The 19,617-nt window shown below is 32.6% G+C and overlaps 1 protein-coding gene and 1 pseudogene across 2 annotated transcripts; one reads left to right on the forward strand and one right to left on the reverse strand.

Annotated features, from left to right (window-relative positions):
- The first annotated feature begins 847 nt into the window (after positions 1 to 847).
- LOC120119507 (double-stranded RNA-binding protein 2-like) lies at positions 848 to 17,550 on the forward strand. Of its 2 annotated transcripts, XM_039139332.1 has the most exons (4): positions 848 to 875; positions 12,778 to 13,034; positions 16,232 to 16,451; positions 16,583 to 17,550. In XM_039139332.1, exons 2-4 carry the CDS (start codon positions 12,789 to 12,791, stop codon positions 17,416 to 17,418), a joined length of 1,302 nt encoding a protein of 433 aa, XP_038995263.1. In that variant the 5' UTR covers positions 848 to 875; positions 12,778 to 12,788; the 3' UTR covers positions 17,419 to 17,550. The 2 variants fall into 2 exon arrangements, with proteins under 2 accessions (XP_038995263.1, XP_038995255.1); XM_039139324.1 differs by lacking the exon at positions 848 to 875 and having other exon boundaries at positions 12,503 to 13,034.
- A 1,193-nt stretch (positions 17,551 to 18,743) lies between these two features.
- LOC120118846 lies at positions 18,744 to 19,260 on the reverse strand (annotated as a pseudogene).
- Positions 19,261 to 19,617: the final 357 nt, after the last annotated feature.

Consider the following 19,617-nt stretch of genomic DNA (forward strand, 5'->3'; position numbering starts at 1 on the left):
AATTATGGAAAAATTATGTAGGGGTTGGAAATGATGTAGAAAGGATTCTACAAGCCTTAAAAAATTTAGGGCCAATTTGTAATTTTATGAAAGTCGGAGGATCTATTCTAAAATTTAAAAAGTTATGGGTTTGATGTGTAATTGTTCAATAGTTGTTTTACTATGCTAGAAATTAATGTTAGATTGTTGAATTAAATGTTAGAATGTGAAATTGGACTATTATGGGAAGTTGGCAAAGTTTGAGTACTAAATGGCAAATATTGAGAAAGTTAGTGACTTAAGTGGTAAAGGTGGAATTATTGAGGTATTGGGCTGGAAATTAGGTGCTAAAATTTAATTAAATTGTTTGAAACTTGAATTGAGGTAAAAGGGTAAATGATTATTCAGAATAAAATGAAAAAGTTGAGATGAATTCTAAAAGAATTCATAACTAATAGTTAAAAATGTAAAGTTAAAAATTTTATATGAAGCTTTGATGAAACTAGGAAGGGGACTTGAATGATCAATTTGAAGTGTTAAGGTCAACATAGATTTTGTGACATGGAACTAGTATCGAATGAGCATCAAAAGAATTTTAGGAATTTATTTTCTAGTATGTGCTCATGTTAGTAAGATTCTAACATGTGACTCGAATTATTTATGTTGTGTAAATGATGCTTATCTAGATTGCATGCTTGAATTCAATATCAAACAACATTAAAGATAAGGAGAAGCTTAAGGATGAAACGTGAATTGCTAAGGAAGGTTTACAAGCTAAGGACACCATGTGAGTGCATATTTGATTTATAATTATATTATCGAACAAACATTGGCTTGCGATGAGCCAGTGACAGATTTTCTATGGTAAGAAGTAACTCTTATTTTTGTGTGACTATGTGATTTATGCCTATATGTGCATTTGGTTAGCTAATAGAATTAGTGAATAAGCTGAAAATGCAAATTGGTGCAATTTATCTAGAATTGTAATCTGAATAGTATGTTTAGAAAATCTAAAGAAATGATTAAAGAATGATTTTTATACCATTGGATTCTTATATCAGTATAGTTTTGTTTAAAACAAACGGCTACTGATATTGAGGAAAATACAAAAAGAAATGAATTTTTAATTGAGGATAGGTCAGAAAACAAAACAGCAGATTCTGCTCAAAACAGCTTCTGTAAGTCAACTTTGAAAATTCACTATACATTGTACAAATTGAACTAGAAGAATTATCTTATATGGTTAGATTCTTATTCGAGTCTACTCTCTATTTTTATAAATGAAATAATTTTTTAAGTGTGTAGATTATTACAAAATAATATTTCTTTGAAGGTAGTGCAATCTGCCAGTATATGAAATTTGTCATAAATTTTGATTTCATGTTGCTCTTATGTTATATGCTATTATAAATGTTCAAAATGAGTCAAATTTATTATAGTTGACATAATTATTATGATATTTATTTCTTTATGAATATGATATGCATATTAAAGAAAGGTAAGTGATGATGATCATGATATATATATATATATTATGTGGGAATGAAATGTTTAGGGTATGAACTGCCCATTATGTTATGATATGAAAATTTTGATATGTTGAGATATTGAGATCTTTGATATTCAATAAAAAATAAATTAATAGAAAAAGCTCATTGTATGTTGCATTGAGAGTCGTAGGTACACTTGGCATGCCAGGAAGTTTAGTAAAGTTCAAGTTAAGTTAAGTTATGGTACATTCGTGTACATTATGTATGGTACCGTTGGTGCATATGATATGATTTATACTTGGAGTGCATCCTATGATGATGGTTGGCACCGTGTAGTGCCTAGTGTGTTCATTTTGTAAGACTCAGGAACTTGCATTCTCATAAATATGCATTGGGCTATGAATTTGAAAATAAGCTATGAATATGAAATTAAGTTATTAATATAAAAGTGAGTTCTGAATCAGAAAATGAATTCTAAAATGTGAATGTACTTGTTATGTAATGAATATGAAAGTGAAATATGAAAAAAATATCTGAATGAAAAAGAATATGACATGATTGATATGTCTAATATTGATTATCATGGTTCTGAAAAAATCATGAGATGATGATTTTCAGTTTCTGATGAGGAAAAATGGCTCGAATAAGTTGGTTTGGATATTTAATGATTATATTGGAATTTAATTTTAATGTTTTAAGTTGTTATGATATTTCAAGTTTGATATAAGCGAATATATGGTTTAGATGTTATTAAGTTTTTCAATTTTTTATATCATTTAGATTGTTTATAATGCCTCACTAAGTATATATTAGCGTGTGATGATTTTCACGCGTAGGTAAAGAAGAGCAAGTGAAGTAAGGAGTTGAGTGGGCATCAATCAACAAGGAAAAGTTACAGGTATCAGTAATGTCATCCTACAACTTTAAATTCTCTATATGGCATGTATACGAATAAGAATTGTTTAAGACATGTTATTAGGGATATATAACTGAATCTAAGTTTAATGTTTTAGATAAAGGTTATATTTTTATAGAATAAAGAAATATTTTAAAATTTGACATTTTTAGACAACTTACTTTACGATATGAAATAGTACAAAACTGTCTGGCTATTACATGAGATATTATTAATTCGAATGTTTAGATATTATATTATTATTTTACGTGACATATTATTTTATTGAAATGATTAAATTAAATAAATTTTAGAAGTTCAATTTTGTATTAGTTTTAAACTAGAGAATTTATGTAAAAGTTGTGTGACATCTTTAACTCGTATTTTAGTAAGTATACGGGTTAAGGGTGTTACAATCCCAAACCACAAGGTCAGTGGCTTGAATGAACAAAGTCCTCATAATCTTCCAATAGGAGTTGTCGGCACCATTGAAGTAAGGTGGTCTAGTGATGGAGTGTGAATCCTCGAGATAATACGTGTCGGATATCCCACCTTCTTGGTTGAATGTGGAATTGATAGAGAGCTTTAAAGATCTTCACAAGGTTGTTAAACCATCGATTGTGATATGCTCTAATATCTATTGTTAGGGTTTTTGAAGTTCAATTAATAAACCGAAAATGGTGCAAAGAAGTGGTTCAACTTTTTAACTAAGTCTACATCCACTACTTTATCTCACACTAAGGTTTTTCTAACAAATTCACTAATTTGTTATTTCTTTTTCTAGGCTCGAGAGTAACCTTTTTACAATTCCTTAGTTTTCAATGGATAAACTAGAACCAAACACTTTTTACAAAAGGATAATGAAATGTAAACAAGAAACCCTCTAAAAGGTAGGAGTTTACAAGTTAAACTCATAAAAACCACTATGTACAAGAGAAAATGAAAAATAAGATTGAAAAAGGTTTTCTCTTGATGTAGATTGATTGGATAGGCGTTGTAATCTCCTTCAAGTGTCTTTAATTTCTTTTTATATGTTGGAATGAGTTTCTAGCCTATTCTAGTTGTTGGAGATGTTTTGGAATCGATGGGGATTAAAACTATGTAAAACAAAACTGTCCAGATCATGGAGTATTAGTACTCGAGTGATGAGTATCGATATTGTACCAATATAAACTAGCCATTTTTCTATCGTTAGACAAGGAGTATCGGTATTCTAACTAGAGTATCGATACTTGCACAATATCGGTACAAAAAATGCATACTGGAATCTGAACACAATTTAAAATAATAGGCAGTATTGGTACTGCCATTTGAGTATCGATATTTCCCTTACCTTGAGTATTGATATTACAAGAACAATATTGGTACTGTTCATGCAATATTGATACTGTAAGAACAATATTGGCACTGCTAACTTTGAAAATCATTTTTGTGTTCAAATTCAAGTTTTATAGACTTTGAATTATTTTTGAAAACTTTTAATAAATTCAATCAAGTCTAAAAACATTTTTCCCTTAACTTTGTTATATCAAAATAGGTTCAACAAAGTGAGAACCACCAAAGTAATAATAATTACAATTAGAAACCAAACAAGTTATGATGATAGAAGACTGACCTTCTGTGATGCTCGGGAAATAGTCAGAACACCCGAGGCCCTTTTACAATATGATGATTCTTTTCATGATGAAATATCCGAATATAATTTGCTAGTGCATTAGGCACTTCAGTTGCCAACTAGGTGCAGAAGTGTCAAGACTCGACGGAGTAAGTTGGACAGGGCACGTATCCGATACATGCAAATTCTAGATCATGCCTTAATGCTAGAGAGACTTTATGTAGGCTAGGGATGTAAGCTTCTGATGGAAGTAATATTCCATTTCTTACCCCGAGACCCTCGAGTATCCAAGGTAGGCTAGTGTGTTGTCCCAAGATGTAGAAAATTCCTCCGACTACACCACTAAACCTACCTCGTGTTTATTGTTATACTTTTGCATACCCATGACTTTACATGGGTAGGGGTCGAAACATATGATTTGTAGAAGAATGAGAACTTCAATTTACGCGCAACTTTATTATGGACAATTAATGATTTCCTTGCTTATGCAAATTTATCTGGTTGGAGTACCAAAGGTCGTTATGCTTGTCCTTGTTGTGCTGCACAAACATGTTCGAAGTGGTTGTATAATGGAAAGAAGTTCTCTTATATAGGACATCGTTGACGGTTAGATGAAAATCATAGATTTAGAAGTCAAAATAATATGTTTGATGGTACTGAAGAGTTTCGAAAAGCTCCTGAGCAAACAATCGGGTCTGATAACTTCTCCATATTGAAACATATCAAGTTTAGTTATGGGAAGATGAATCAACCACCGAATACACGATAAAAGAAAAAGGCAAAGTAGGTGTTTGATTGTGATGTTGACCAACAAAGTGATGATGAGTCTGATGAAGAGGATGGTCCAAATGAGGTAGATTTGTGGAAAAATATGAGTATTTTCTTCGAGTTGCCTTATTGGAAGGATCAAATTTTGAGACATAATCTTAATGTCATGCACATTGAGAAGAATGCTTGTGAGAATATTATCGAGACCATTCTCAATGTCGACAAAAAATCTAAAGATAATATAAATAGTTGACTTGACTTAGTCGACACCAAAATTTGGCATGATCTTCATCTGCAGTTACATCCTAATGGAAAATATTTCTTGTCGCCTTCTATATTTGTGATGTCGAAGAAAGAAAAAAGAAGTGTTTTGCACGGTGTTAAAGGATGTAAAGGTCCCGGATGGGTATGCATCAAATATATCAAGATGTGTCAGTGTTAAATATCAAAGACTTTATTCTTTAAAGTCACATGATTATCTCATATTGATGCAAGATTTATTGCCAGTAGCTTTATGCGGTTGTATTTCGAGTGAGGTGATGTCTTGTATCATTGAACTTTCTAATATAATGAAAGCTATGTGTAAGATAGTTCTGATGGTTAAAAAAACATGAGAAACTACAAGATCGAGCCGCCTTGACTTTATGCAACTTGGAGAAGATATTTCCAACTTCATTCTTTACAATTATGATGCACCTGCTAATTCATCTTCCTCACGAAGCAAAAGTTGGTGGACCAGTTTTCTATCGATTGATGTATCCTATTGAAAGGTGTTAATTGACTTATATGTATTAAATGACTAAGGATTATACATTTTCATTACAACTATTTACATACTATTTTGTTTTGTGTCTATGTTCTTGTGCAAGTTGAAGTCTTAATGTCGTAATAAGCGTTATCCAGAAAGATCAATTACTGAAAGGTATTTGGCAGAGGAATGTATGACTTTTTGCTCTAGATATTTGGAAGATGTTGAAACAAGATTGAATAGACCAAATAGAAATGATGTGTTCATTACTAATGACTTAGCTAAGACTTATTTGTTTGGAAGTTATGGTGAACTAGTCGACAAAGTTAAAATTGCACACTTAGATGATAAGTCTTGGGTACAAGCACACCGATATGTTTTTTTCCATCACGATTTAATAGATCCCTTTCTGTAACGACATAATATACTTTATAGTGAATTTAAAGAAGTCTTGAGTCTAGTGCACGCTCCCAAAGATGACATTAGCGAGAGATTCATAAGTTATTCACTGAAACTTTTCATGAATGATTAGGGAAGATGGTAAGCAACTAAATCATTGCATATAGATGTAAATAATATATTTGATTTAATATATCAACATAAATGCTAATTAATTCACCTTTCACGTGTAATAGGTTTGGAGTGGGAGAGAAGTTAGTGAAGATGTTAAATGGCTTTCTTAAGGTCCGAATAGAATTATTAAAAGATATAATGCCTTACTCATTAATGGGTTCAGGTTCCATACGAAATCTCGTGAAAGATTAAGGAGGACACAAAATTATGGAGTAGTTGTTACTTCAACTACAAGTTATGCTAGTGCCAGTGACAATCATCATATGGATGGAGATGTAGAATATTATAGAATTCTTACGGACATTATTGAGTTGGATTATTATGGAAAACAAAAGGTTGTGTTGTTTCGGTGTGACTGGGTTGATGTAAACACTACTCGAGGCATAAAAAGAGATAAATTTAGTTTTATAATGGTGAATTTCTCTCGATTAACTCACACTGCTTAACAATTGATGGGTGACATTGAAACAAAATCAGAAGCTTTACCTTTTGTAGCAAAAAACTTAGATGAAACTATCACTAATACTACACAATTTCAATGGGTTCGGGAGGACATGGGTGAAGTTATTTATGAGAATTGATATGACATAACAATGTAGTAAGATTTTATATCTTAATTTATTCATTTATAATATTATAACTTATAACATGTTGTCATTCAATATATTCATTAATAGTAATATTTTCACTAAAATTGTTCTTTATTTATTATAGATATCATGCCCAGGAGAAAATTAAGTGATTTGCGGATTGTTCGAGCTTCTCAAGAGGAAGAAACAAATAATGAGAAATCGACTGTTGTTGGCTCTTCAGAAGTTCCGATTACTGTTGAAGAAACTATAGAAATTGAAGGTAATGTTCAACACTTTCTTTAATTGTTGGTTCATTTTAAAAACTTACATTGAATTATTTCTTATATAAATGAAAATGGTCGAACACGCAAGACTAGAGAATGTACAACGTTGAAGGAATTATACCAACTTCTACTTAGGAACCATGTGAAAGTTTCAAGAAACGATGTTGGTTAATCTATTGTCCTAGATACACATCTTCTATCTGGTTACTTAGGCATGGTTGCACGTAATGTTAATCTTTTACCGATCAATTATGAGTCATGGCGTGAAATTCCAAATAGTTACAAAAATCAGGCTTTGGATTTTGTTAATGTAATAATGTCATTATAATAGATAATCCATAACAATTCAATAGTAATTTATATTTACTTTGAACACTTATGTTATTTGTATGAGAAATTTTCTTTAGATGTCTCAGAAGATTATTTGAAGAAAACATTAGGGAATAAATGGAGAGACCACAAGAGTTCTTTAAAAAAATAAATACTTCAAGAATGATCTCAACCTTGAAGAGAAGCTGCAAATTGCCCCACCTAGAATGCTCGGGTATCAATGGGAAGATGCAGTCAGGTTTTGGAGTTCAAAGAAAGGAAAAATATGATGTATTTTTCAAAAATAATATAATTTCATTATAATATTAACTTTATAAGTACAAATTTAAAATTATAGGACCGAGAGCATGTTGGTGTTGCTAGCAGACAACAACAAAAGTTTACTCACACAGCTGGATCGAAGAGCTTTGCTTGTATAGCTAATGATGAGGTATTATTGATTATTCACATAGTGATTTATAGTTGGTAGCACATAGTAACGAAAATTATTTATATTATTAATTATTTTATTGCAAGACTTAATTTTTATTCTACATTGTAGGAAAATATGCCTGGTTGTAAAGTTGGACGAATAAAGCTCTTCAACATGACACATATAAAAAAGGATGGCACTCCTATGACTGATGAAGCTGTATAAATTATGTTACATTTATTGGACACAAGATTTGAATTATTTATATTTATATCTATAGTATGACATTCTTATTTAAAATTATTATTGAATTGATTATTAGGAAAATTGAGGGATAAAAGGACAGAGGCTTCAAGTCATGGTAGTGTTAATGTGGATGACATCAAAAATCAAGTAATTAATGAAGTTTTGGGTCCTAAAAGATATGGTCGGGTTTGCTCTCAAGGATCATTCCTTACTCCAACCAAATATTTTGGATCCAGTTCATCTCAGTACATGGCATCATAGAGTCTGTCTTTTCAATTAGAAGTTAGTCGTTTAAAATAACATTTGGCTGAAATGGATCAAAAAGTTGCTCAAATGAAAGTCAAAACTGAAGCGAGGGAAGCAGAGAGAGAAACAACATATCAGAAAAAAATGTGAAAACTTTGAAAATTGACTTCAAGCTATGATGTAGATGATATGACAAAATCAACCCTATAGTCCACCATCTTAGGTGTTATTTTAGATATATTCTTTGTTTATTCTAGTTAACAATCTAGTTAACAATGCTAAACTACATTATATTTTACGTTAATGTAAACTTTGATTTATTATTATGGATTTCAAGTTGGTTTTTTATGGATTTCAAGATTGTTGTTATGGATGTCAAGTTTATTAGATAATTCTACAGGTTACAAATTAAAATTTCGGTAACAAAATAGAAGAAAATAGCATATGAAAAACCAGTTTTAATTACGGAATTTGGATAAAAAAATGACACTAAATACATACTCAATACCGACGTTTTAGAAAAAAAATGCCACTAAAGTTCTAGATCTTTTACAGCGTTTATATAGAAAACGCCACTATAGCCATAGTCAATAGCGGCGTTTTACATTCACAAATGTCGATATATGTCGTTACCTTTACCGACGTTTCTAAAAACAAACACTACTATATGTCAGAACATTTAGCGGCATTGTTTTACAAATGCTACAAAAGAAAAGATATATAGCGTCATTTCTCAAAAAAGCCGCTAAATATCATAACATTTACATGCGTTTGTAGAAAAAATGCCGCTAAAAATCATAACCTTTAGCGGCATTTGTGGACGATAAACGCCACTACCTTTTGCGACATTGGTTTTAGCATTAGTTTTTACGACGTTTTCTTATTTCGCCACAAGGATTTTTAGCGGCACTTAAGAACGTCACTACATGAATGAAAAAGGCCGCTAAAAACCTATTTCGCTGTAGTAGCTCACTTGTTGCGTTGTTGTTACTGTTACTGTTGTTGATGCTATTACTTCGAGGTCTCTCAAGATCCTTTTTTTACTGCTTTGATAAAACAAACCAAAAAAAAAAAAGAAAGGTTTTTGGAGGGATGCTTGTTTTCAGTCTTGTTCTTGTCTTAGTTTTCACCTTGAAACCTTGGAAATATTGGCTTTCAAATAGTTTTATATCAGAATTTTTTTCATATAATACAATATTTAAAAGCCATAAGATAAGTAATAGATTTTGCACACCTTCAAGATCGCTTTGTCATTGAAGAAACCCTGACAATGTGAACAGTATGGAGGAAGGAGAAACGTGTAAATTTGTTGGGATTCTTTTATTTCTTAATTCTCTTATTTCCACGTCATTTACAAGTAATTTACGTGTATTTATTTATTATTTTTAAATTTCCAACTCATACTTTCGTTACTGAATTAACGGAAGTTAACGGCTTAGGGACTTGAACCGAACGGACAGATAACGTTAGGGATTAAGCGTATTTAATTAAAAAACCGGTGACCAAAGTCGATCATACCAAAAACAAAATGGACTATTGACATAGTTAATAAATATCTACAAAAATAAATAGTGTAAAGTATATAAATGGTCATTGAATTTTTTATATGCTTGCATTTAGGTCCTCAAACTTTTAAAACTTGCAATACGGTCACCAAACATTTAGTTCATTTGCAATATGGTCCCAGACATAACGGTCGTTTCACTGCCGTTAGGGTAAATTATATAAATGATCACTGAACTTTTCAGGCATTTGCATATAGGTCCCCCCCCCCAATTTTTAAAACTTGCAACACAGTCATCAATTATATTCTAAACCCCAAAATCCAAAATACTTCAATTACATTCTAAACCTCAATTTTCAAAACACTTTAATTACATGCCCAACCCCAAATTTACAATCCATTCTCAAAATCTACCATAACAAAATAGTTTATAAAATAGTTGACTCGAAATTTTTTTGATTTGAGGTTATAAAATTTAAATCAAGTCGAATTGAATTTAATTTTCGAGTTTCTGTTTAAATTTAATTACAAATATTTATCATATTATAATATTATTTGATTCTAATTCAGTTCAGTTTATAAAATAGTTGACTCGAAATTTTTTCGATTTGAGTTTATAAAATTTAGATCAAGCCGAATTGAATTGAATTCTCGAGTTTTTGTTTAAATTTAATTATAAATATTTATAAAACTATAATATTATTTTATTATAATTTAAATAGTTTTTAACCATATACAATACGTATATTTCTTCATATTTTTTCCATATGTGATATACATATATCATACAGAGTCAAGGGACTTGACTCAAACTTAAAAATTAATCCACTAATTATTAAAAATTTGAGATATTCGAGTTTTATTTTACAACTTGATTTTAACTTGAATTTTTTTTAAGTTGAGTTTATGAAATTACAACTCAAAGTCAATTTATATCAATTTTTTTAATCAATTCAAATCGAAAAATAATTTTTTCGAATCGAATTGAGTATTATTCGCTTATAGTTGGTTAAATCTAACTTTTAAATCCTAAACCCAACATAATCACTTATTGTTATGGACCCAAAATGAACTAAATGTTATTGATTATGTTGGGTTAATTGGTGGGGAAATTTAGCATTTAGGGTTATACTTTGAGGGTTTAGGGTTGCTACTTCAAGTTTAGTTTGTTATGGTAGATTTTGATAATGGATTATGAATTTGGGGTTGGTCATGTAATTGAAGTATTTTTTTGAATTTGAGGTTTAGAATATAATTGAAGTATTTTGGAATTTGGAGTTTAGAATGTAATTGATGATTGTGTTGCAAGTTTTAAAAGTTTAGGGACCTAAATGCAAGCACCTGAAAAGTTCAATGACCATTTATATAATTTACCCTAACGGCAGTGAAACGGCCGTTATGTCGGGTATCATATTGCAAACGAACTAAATGTTTGGTGGTTGTATTGCAAGTTTTAAAAGTTGGGGACCTAAATGCAAGCATGTGAAAAGTTTAGTGACCATTTATATATTTTACCAAAATAAATATTAAAAATACCATTAAATTACTAACTTTTAAATTTATTGTTCCACAATTTATCTACAGCAATAATTAACAACAATTTAATAATTTAGTTACTTATATTTAATAATTTAAAATTTTGCTTTTTTGTTAACAATTGATAAATAATTAATCAAAATATCACAATTTAATACATTAATTTTATAATCTGAAAGAAAAGAAAATTACATCCACGACCATGCAGCCTAACGTTCAGTTGACTCCCAGAAATAAAAAATAAATAAATATATAATAAATAAATTTCTCCTTACACTCTTCTAGAAGAACAGTGTTTTGAAAATCGGACCGGATCGATTGGTTCAATCAGAAATCGTTGTCTAGTCCGGTTTAATTTACATCAATTGAATCGTTATTAATGAACCGGTCAGAATCACTGAATCGTTCGAACCGGACCGGCTGAAAACCGGAAAAAACCGCCAATTTTGTTTTTATTTTTTTTTAAAATTAAACCAAACAACGTCGTTTGTTAAACGAGACAAGTCGAACTCGAGTATTGCTAAGCTCGACTCGAACTTGAAAACTTTAAAAGTAAGCTCAACTCGACTCAAACTCACAAGCTAAAAATTATCAAGTTCAACTCGAACTCGAAATATAATATTAAAACTTGAACTTGAAAAGTTTTGAACTCAAAAAAAATTTAGAAGCTCGATTGAAGCCTAAAATTCGAATTTGATTGAAGTGAAAGAATAGTTCACTCAATGCTCACCAAAAGGCTCTATAATTTTGAATGTCAAATTACCTCTATTATTTATAGAAGTTAGTTGGGATGCTCTTCTATGTTTCTTAGCCATGTGAGATTGTTTTGTTCTCATATTTTTACTCTTTAGACTTTTGGAATATTCTTCTATGTTTCTTAGCCATGTGAGATTGTTTTTTAAAAAAAATTAAATAAAATAATATCATTTTGTTATGAGTTTTTTAACCCCAAATTTATTTTTTAATTATAGTTATATAATTATATTTATTATTTAATATATTTTACCTTAAATATTATGTTATAGTTAATTTGAATCATTTTTTCACTTGATTTTATGGTTTTTAACTTATATATGTTATGACTTGTTTTAAATATAACTTGTGATATAAAAAATTATTTTTTATTAAATATTTTTGGTATTTTTATTTAATTTTTTAAATAATTATAATATCGTTCGATTATTTCGATCGATTAAATCGATTCAACCGATTGAATCAATTTGACCGATTAAATCAATGAACTGATAATATGACTAATTCGCTAATCGATCCGGTTCTGAAAACCATTAAAAAAAACAAAACAAAGCCTTCCCTTTGCCTTCCCATTTCACCAAAAAGAATGCTACTTTTCTTTCTTCCTCCTTTTTCTTCTTTTTTACGTTTTCTACGGAGCCCTGAGAAACCCTAAAACCTTGATCTCACCTGACCCATTTCCCGTCTCGACCCGACCCGATCTGGGTCCTAATCCATTTCCCCTTCTTCAACCATGGGAAAACAGATAAAGTATTCGAACAAAAATTAGAAGAAAAAAGTGATATTTTTCTTTTCTTTTTTTGGGTTTCATTTGAGGCAGACAGAGAGAAGGGAGAAATGTATAAGAACCAGCTACAAGAGCTGGCCCAGAGGAGCTGCTTTAATCTTCCTTCCTATACGTGCATTAGGGAAGGTCCAGACCACGCGCCGAGGTTCAAGGCCACCGTTAACTTTAACGGAGAAACCTTCGAGAGCCCTCAGTACTGTTCTACTCTCCGTCAAGCCGAACACTCCGCCGCCGAAGTCGCACTCCAATCCATCTCTAATCGTGGACCTTCTCACTCCCTCGCCGCTAGAATCCTAGTAAGTTTTTTTTTCCTCAAAGCATATGCTAATGTTCGCCTTTCTTTCTTGATATCCCCCCTTTTTTCCATGGGGAGTAATCGGCGTTAGCCTGCGCCGCCGCCGTAATCGCCGGAGGTTCAGTTAAGCTGGCTGTGAGGAGAGTGGAAATTAATAGAATGCCCTTCAATAGTTAATGAATTACCCGAAGGTAGTAGGATTTTCTTGACTTTTTAGTCGGTGACGAAAACGAAAATTAAATCAATTTTTAAGGGAAATAACAATGGGGAGTTAAGAATCCATGTTATGACATTTAATGCCTTAATTAATTAAATATTTTCTTTTCTTTTTCTCTTCTCATAGTCTGGGAAACAGCTGCAGTCGGACAAATTTTGTTTTGTAGGTGTAATTAATGGCTTAATCTAGGGTATTTCGGTCCTGAAAAATGTTTCCTTTCAGGTCGTCTCAATTGACTGCCTGAAAATAAAACGGTGGAGAAATCAATTTTTTTTAAAATTACTTTGGTGTCCTAACCTCTTGCAGGCTAATTAAATTCAAGTAAGTCTATGAGCAGATGTGGATGCAATTCCGCGTCCAAAATAAATAAGTAGATGAGATGCAAATATTTGTGTATATATTCATGTATGGATTTCTTCCCTGCAAAAATGTGGTCTTTCAGGTCGGGTTATCTAATGAGGAAGAACCGGAAAGTGCGGGTTCGGTTTCAGTTCATCAACTTAGAGAACTTTGTAGTTTTGCTTTAGCAACTGATCAACTTGAATCTATCCAAAACGAAATATATAATCTTTGAGGGGTTGTTATAGTTATAGGCTTAATCTAGCAAATGCAGATATGGGATTAGGATACCGTAATTATCTAGGTCATCTTTTTTATGAATTGCAGTTTTGAGACCGAGTTTTGATGTATGAATGGTATGAGTTGTGTCGGAACCGTCTTTCGGTTGTGCCCCGGAATTGGGCTTCGACTTGGATTAAATGAATTGGAGTCGCCACCGACCACTTTAAAACGAATTTAGGTGGGCCGGATACCATCTTACCTGATCTGCGTCGTACCAGAAACGTGTCGGGTTCGGGAGTCGGTTACGGTCAAGGAAGGATTAGCACCCTTGAACCGCCCTTTCGGTACCAATTAATTTGTCGGTTGTCTTTAATTGCGAAAATTAGAATTTAAATTAAAATTAAATTCATTCGATCCGAATTACTTACCATTTGATCGGCTGAAACCATGACTGAAACAAAATACGTTAGATAAAAAGCGAAAACAAAATGCTAATAAATAAAAAAAAAATATAAAAAATAATAATAATAATGAAAGAAAGAAATAATAAAATAATAATAAAAGGTTAAATTTAAAAAAAAAATATTTAAAAAGTAAAATAAAAAATAGAGATAAAATTTAGGATCAAATTGGAACAAATTGAGCTTAATGAATTAGAAAATGAACTGCAAAAGAACAAATAAAAAGTTAGGGGACCAATTCACAGAATATAAAAAAATATAAATAGGGACCAAATTGATTAAATCAGAAATATGGAGGCCAATTTACAGGTAGTGACCAAATTGAACTGCGACTCAAAATGATAGGGACTGCGGAAAGGATTTAAGAATCCTTTATTTGCACACTGGTCCCTCGTATATAAATGCCCAAACACACCCTTTCTCAAGCTCATTTCCACCATTTCCTCACAGATTCTTCTCTCAAGCGAGAGAAGGCTCTGAAGCTCTCTCCCCTGGCGATTCCGAAAAAACCAAAGCCCCTCAAAATACTCCTCTCCACCCCGTAAACCTAAATATGTGACTCAAAAACACAAAACATGCCCCTACCGGCGTAGATCTAGGCGTAAATATTCGATTTTTACCCTTAAAACCCTTCGTATCCCGACGTTTTTCGTTCCTCACGGTGGTGCTTTTCCTCGCGCCAAGAGTTTCGATCCTTCCTTTGATATATTTTGCTTTGTATCTTGGATGTATTTGGTAGTTGTGGTTTGATGGGTTTTTGATGTCTTCTGGTTTCTGGTTTTTGTGACTCTGATGTACTGTTGGCTTCAGTTTTTACTTGTTGTTGGTTTGAACTCTTGGTTTACTGTTGATCCGTTGTGGGTTCTCCTTGATCTTGTTTTGGTTATTTGGTTTACTGTGTTTATGCTTCTGAGATTTGCGTGGCTCCCCCTCCCTGATGGCCGTGGTGGGATATTTATACCCACCCCACCGGGGGTCTGCTCCGATGATAACGGTAACGTGCTCGTGGTTAGTTGGCCGGGGATTTCGGGATGGGTCAGTCCCGATCTCCTCGGCCGGAAATCTCGGTGGCCGGTGTGACTGACCCTTGACCTCCTTGGCTTACGCTGCGCCTGTTTGAACATACGTTGGAACCCTAATCTGAGCTCTGGGCTGGATCAGGCCCTCGAGACTTATTGGACTGTTTGGACCCTAAAAAAACATAAAAAGAAAATAATAAAAAGAAAATAAATAATAATAATACTGATATAATATAAATTATATAATACATATATTTCAAAAATATTTTTTAAACTATATATTATATTTAAAAAAGTTTTCAAAACTATATTATATAGTTTTCAAAATGTTTTAAAAATATTATATAAGTTTTTAAAAAACGTTTTTAAAACTATATATTATATAATTTATTCAAAAATGTTTTTAAAACTATATATTATATAAGTTTTTAAAATGATTTTAAAACTATATGTTATATATATTTTCTAAAATGTTTTAAAAACTATATGTTATATAGTTTTCAAAAAATATTTTAAAAAAACTATATATTACCCATATTTTCAAAATGTTTTCTTTTTAAAAACTATATATTATATATATATTTTCAAAAACCGTTTGCAAACCATATAATATATATATAGGTATATATGTATAAAATAATAATAAAAAATATGGACGAAAATTAGTGTCTACAAGTTGTTTTTGGATTTGAATTTGAATTCTCGTAATGTATGCTTAGCTTGGCGTAGTATGATTAAGCTGATTGATTTTGGGGCTCGGATTTTGGTTTGGATTATGTAGAATTATACATATGTGAGGCATTTTAGTTGATAATTTCATACGATATTCATGATAGTGGATGACATGAATTTTGCTGTGTTTATATATGAATTTTCTTGAATATGCCTTGGTTGTCTCAAGCTTCACCGGGTTGATACTGATTTGGCTTTGTAATGTTAGGATGAGACGGGGGTTTATAAAAACCTCTTACAGGAAATAGCACAAAGAGTCGGAGCTCCATTGCCGCAGTATATGACATTTAGATCAGGCCTTGGACACCTACCTATTTTTACGGGAATAGTTGAGTTGGCTGGAATCAAATTCACTGGGGAACCTGCTAAGAACAAGAAACAAGCAGAAAAGAATGCAGCCATGGCAGCTTGGACATCTCTAAAACTATGTGAGTCAACTCAAGGTTCCATTTTTCCTATGGATTAATGTTGGGATGGTAAAATTGTTTAATGTTTTCGTTTTTCATCTAGATTATAATTATCTTTTAGCTGAAACTGAAATATTATATTTTATTTCCAGTGGCAAAAGAAACCGCAAATTCTTCTTCAGAGCCTGAGAACAACGATGAGCTTGAACAGATAACAATAGCTCGGGCACTGTTGAATTACCGAATAAAGGAAAAGATGGCCATGTCAAACTCCTCCGGTGGCCCGATACTATTTACAAAGAAGTTTCCTACTCAGAATCCTAGACCAACAAGTCCACAGTCTCCTGCTGCCACCTCAAAAATCCTTCCTTTAATCTGCCCCAAGGGGGTTCCTCGAAACAGGTCGATGTCAGCAGCAGCAAGTGACAAGTCCATACCGGCATCATCACAAACATATGTAGCTGAAAGCTGTGGTGCTCGTCCACTGAAATTCCCTGCAGCTGGAGCAGCTCCTTATGTCCCCATCCGACAATTAAGGACACCTTGCCATGGCATTGCTCCACCGGTGACAATAAGAACTGCAGTGCCTGTTTTCTCTGCACCACCACGTCCAGCACCATCGGCAGTATCCCCTCAACCACCAGCATCAGCACTTCCTACTTATCCAGCACAGTCTGTTCTTCCCGTTCAACCACCAAAATCTGTAGTTCCTCACCCATCACCATCTCCACTCCCCACCCAACTGCTGCTAGCTCCTGTACAAATCGCCTCACCTGTCGCCATTAGGCGGGCAGTTCCCATATTTGCCGCTCCACCGGTACTTAAAGAAAAACAAACCATTCCTGTCGGAAATGAAGATACTGTGACTGTTACTGCTTCTGCCCTGCCCAACAAATCACCTGCTCAAGCTGAGGAAGTTGCAAGAAAAACATCAAAGAACCTGCAAGAATCGGAGACGGTACAGAGTTTAGAACTACTCAAAATCTGATGGTGATGATGGATCGAATCCCGAATTTGAGGCAAGAGAGCAAGAGTTATGTGGTTGTGTTGGTATCAAGTTTGTTTTATTACTTTTGTAATCTCATAAGAGTGTTTTTAACTTATCCTTTATTTTTGACCATCTTCTCTTCTTGTTATCTTAGAAGCTACAGTCTATGCAAGATTAAGTTAGTATCAGCATTCAGCAGCCCCATATAATTGCATTTACTGTTATTATGTCTAGTGTAATGTTTCCGAGGCAACACATACTTCATTACATCATCAAATCCTGTATTTGAGGTTCTCCTTCTTAACTGGTTTCTAAAGTTACAAAATTCACTTCTTTTCAGTTTCCACTACAAATGACAAATTAGTAACACAATGGTTTGAGTTTACAAAGGTGTGCTCCAATCCACAACATAATTTGATGATGCGAGGAACTTACCAAAACACTGTAGATGGCATTGGCAAGACTCCAATTCCCAATGGGACATAGAATTTTCTTAATTCCCAGAAAAGAAAAGAAAAGAAAAAAAGCAAATGACCGAAGTGTACCCTTGGAAGGACTGTAAATGAAAGATCTTGTTAAAGTAAGGGATAATATAGACATAATGCTAAAAATGCTCTTAATGTTTGATTAAATAGTTATTTTTTGTCTCCATTTTTTGAAGTATTTTAACTCCAATGTTTCATTTTAGGAAAAAAAGACTTCAACATTTGACTAGTGGCGGATTTAGAAATTATTTTGAGGGTGGATACATATATATTAATAATATAAATTTTTTGATACGATTAATTTTCAGGGTGGACACCATAAATTTTCAGGGTGGACACACATAACAATGAACACAACTTCGAGTTTTAAAGAAAAAAATTTGAATTCTAGGAAATTTTAGGGGGCATGTGCCCACCCTACCATCAATGTACATTCGCTGTTGCATTTGACTAAATAATCGTTTTAATTCTTACTCCTTTTTTGGGAGTACTTTCACCTTTCAACATTCATAAGGTAAAAAACTTACTTTAGATCATTACTCGTTTGTTGACTAATAATTTTTAACTACAAAAAGATTTTTTTTGTCACAAAATAAAATGTTATGATCACAATGTTCTAAAAAAATGTGAACTAAAGTAATTATTTAATCAAACTATTAGCAATCATCTACCAAGTACTAACCAAAACAAACTTAGGTTGCTTTCAGTCATATGAAAGGAACATCTTTTAGTACTCTGCAAACCAAAATCCATCTCGGAGCTTGTTTGATAATAGGCTACAAGATGGTATAAATACTAAGAAGGTCCCTATATTATAGGCAAGGCCGGTCCAATAAGTTTTAATGCCCTGGGCTAGGTAATAATTTTATGCCCTTCAAGTTGATAATTCTTTCTCGGGTTTCTCTGGTTGTTGATGTTATCTTCTTGTCTCCCTGAATGTTCTGAAAGAGCAAGCTGTTGGAGATGCATCATTGCTACCATGCTGATTGCGAATATAGCTACATTGCTTAGTATCCCACCCATATGGTCAAAATTCAGGGATTTCTTTGCATAGTTGAAGCTAGAAACCAGAACTTTGATTAGCTTATCAGAGTACTTCCCTTTGTTTGATACTAGATTCTGTCCAAATAGACTGTTTGGCGTACGGTAAAGGTCTTCGGGTGAGACATAACGGCTAGCATCGTGTACATCTCCCACAAAAACTAGAGCTTCATCAATTACTTTTGTACTTCTTTCCATGATGCTCAGCCAATCTCAATGCAAGAATTATCCGACTTTGTTCTAATCGTGCAATGGCAGCATGTCTCTCGACCTGCTGCTGGATTTGTACAGTGTAAAAAGAAGAAAAGACATACATAACATGAGAGATCCGTGTGACATGCTAATTGCTTATATCCGAAAAACTATTACAAACATAAAATTAAAAGCAAACATGTAAGATCAGAATCAGAGAAGTTCAGGAAAAATGACACCACAACACCTCAAAAAAATCAATGAATCCGAACCCGGCATTTTCCAGTCTGGATGGTGAAGCAACGAATTAGGATTTAACCCATTCATGGGTGCAAACTTGTACAGTTCCTGGCCCTAAATCTAATATCAACAACTCCTTCCGCATTACAAAAAGCGGCTCCTAATCCTAATAAATCTATTCATTGTCTCACCATTCTCTATAGACTTCAAAATCCAAAAAACCAGAGAATTTTCACTTCAG

Source organism: Hibiscus syriacus, unplaced genomic scaffold (genome assembly GCF_006381635.1).
Source record: "Hibiscus syriacus cultivar Baekdansim isolate YM2019G1 unplaced genomic scaffold, ASM638163v2 tig00000991_pilon, whole genome shotgun sequence".
NCBI classification, from domain to species: Eukaryota; Viridiplantae; Streptophyta; class Magnoliopsida; order Malvales; family Malvaceae; genus Hibiscus; species Hibiscus syriacus.

Coding starts and splice junctions, on each gene's coding strand:
- LOC120119507 (XM_039139332.1), top strand. CDS start 12,789: ATGTATAAGAACCAGCTACAAGAGCTGGCCCAGAGGAGCTGCTTTAAT. Junction 13,035..16,231: donor CCCTCGCCGCTAGAATCCTA/GTAAGTTTTTTT, acceptor TTGTAATGTTAG/GATGAGACGGGGGTTTATAA. Junction 16,452..16,582: donor TTGGACATCTCTAAAACTAT/GTGAGTCAACTC, acceptor TTTTATTTCCAG/TGGCAAAAGAAACCGCAAAT.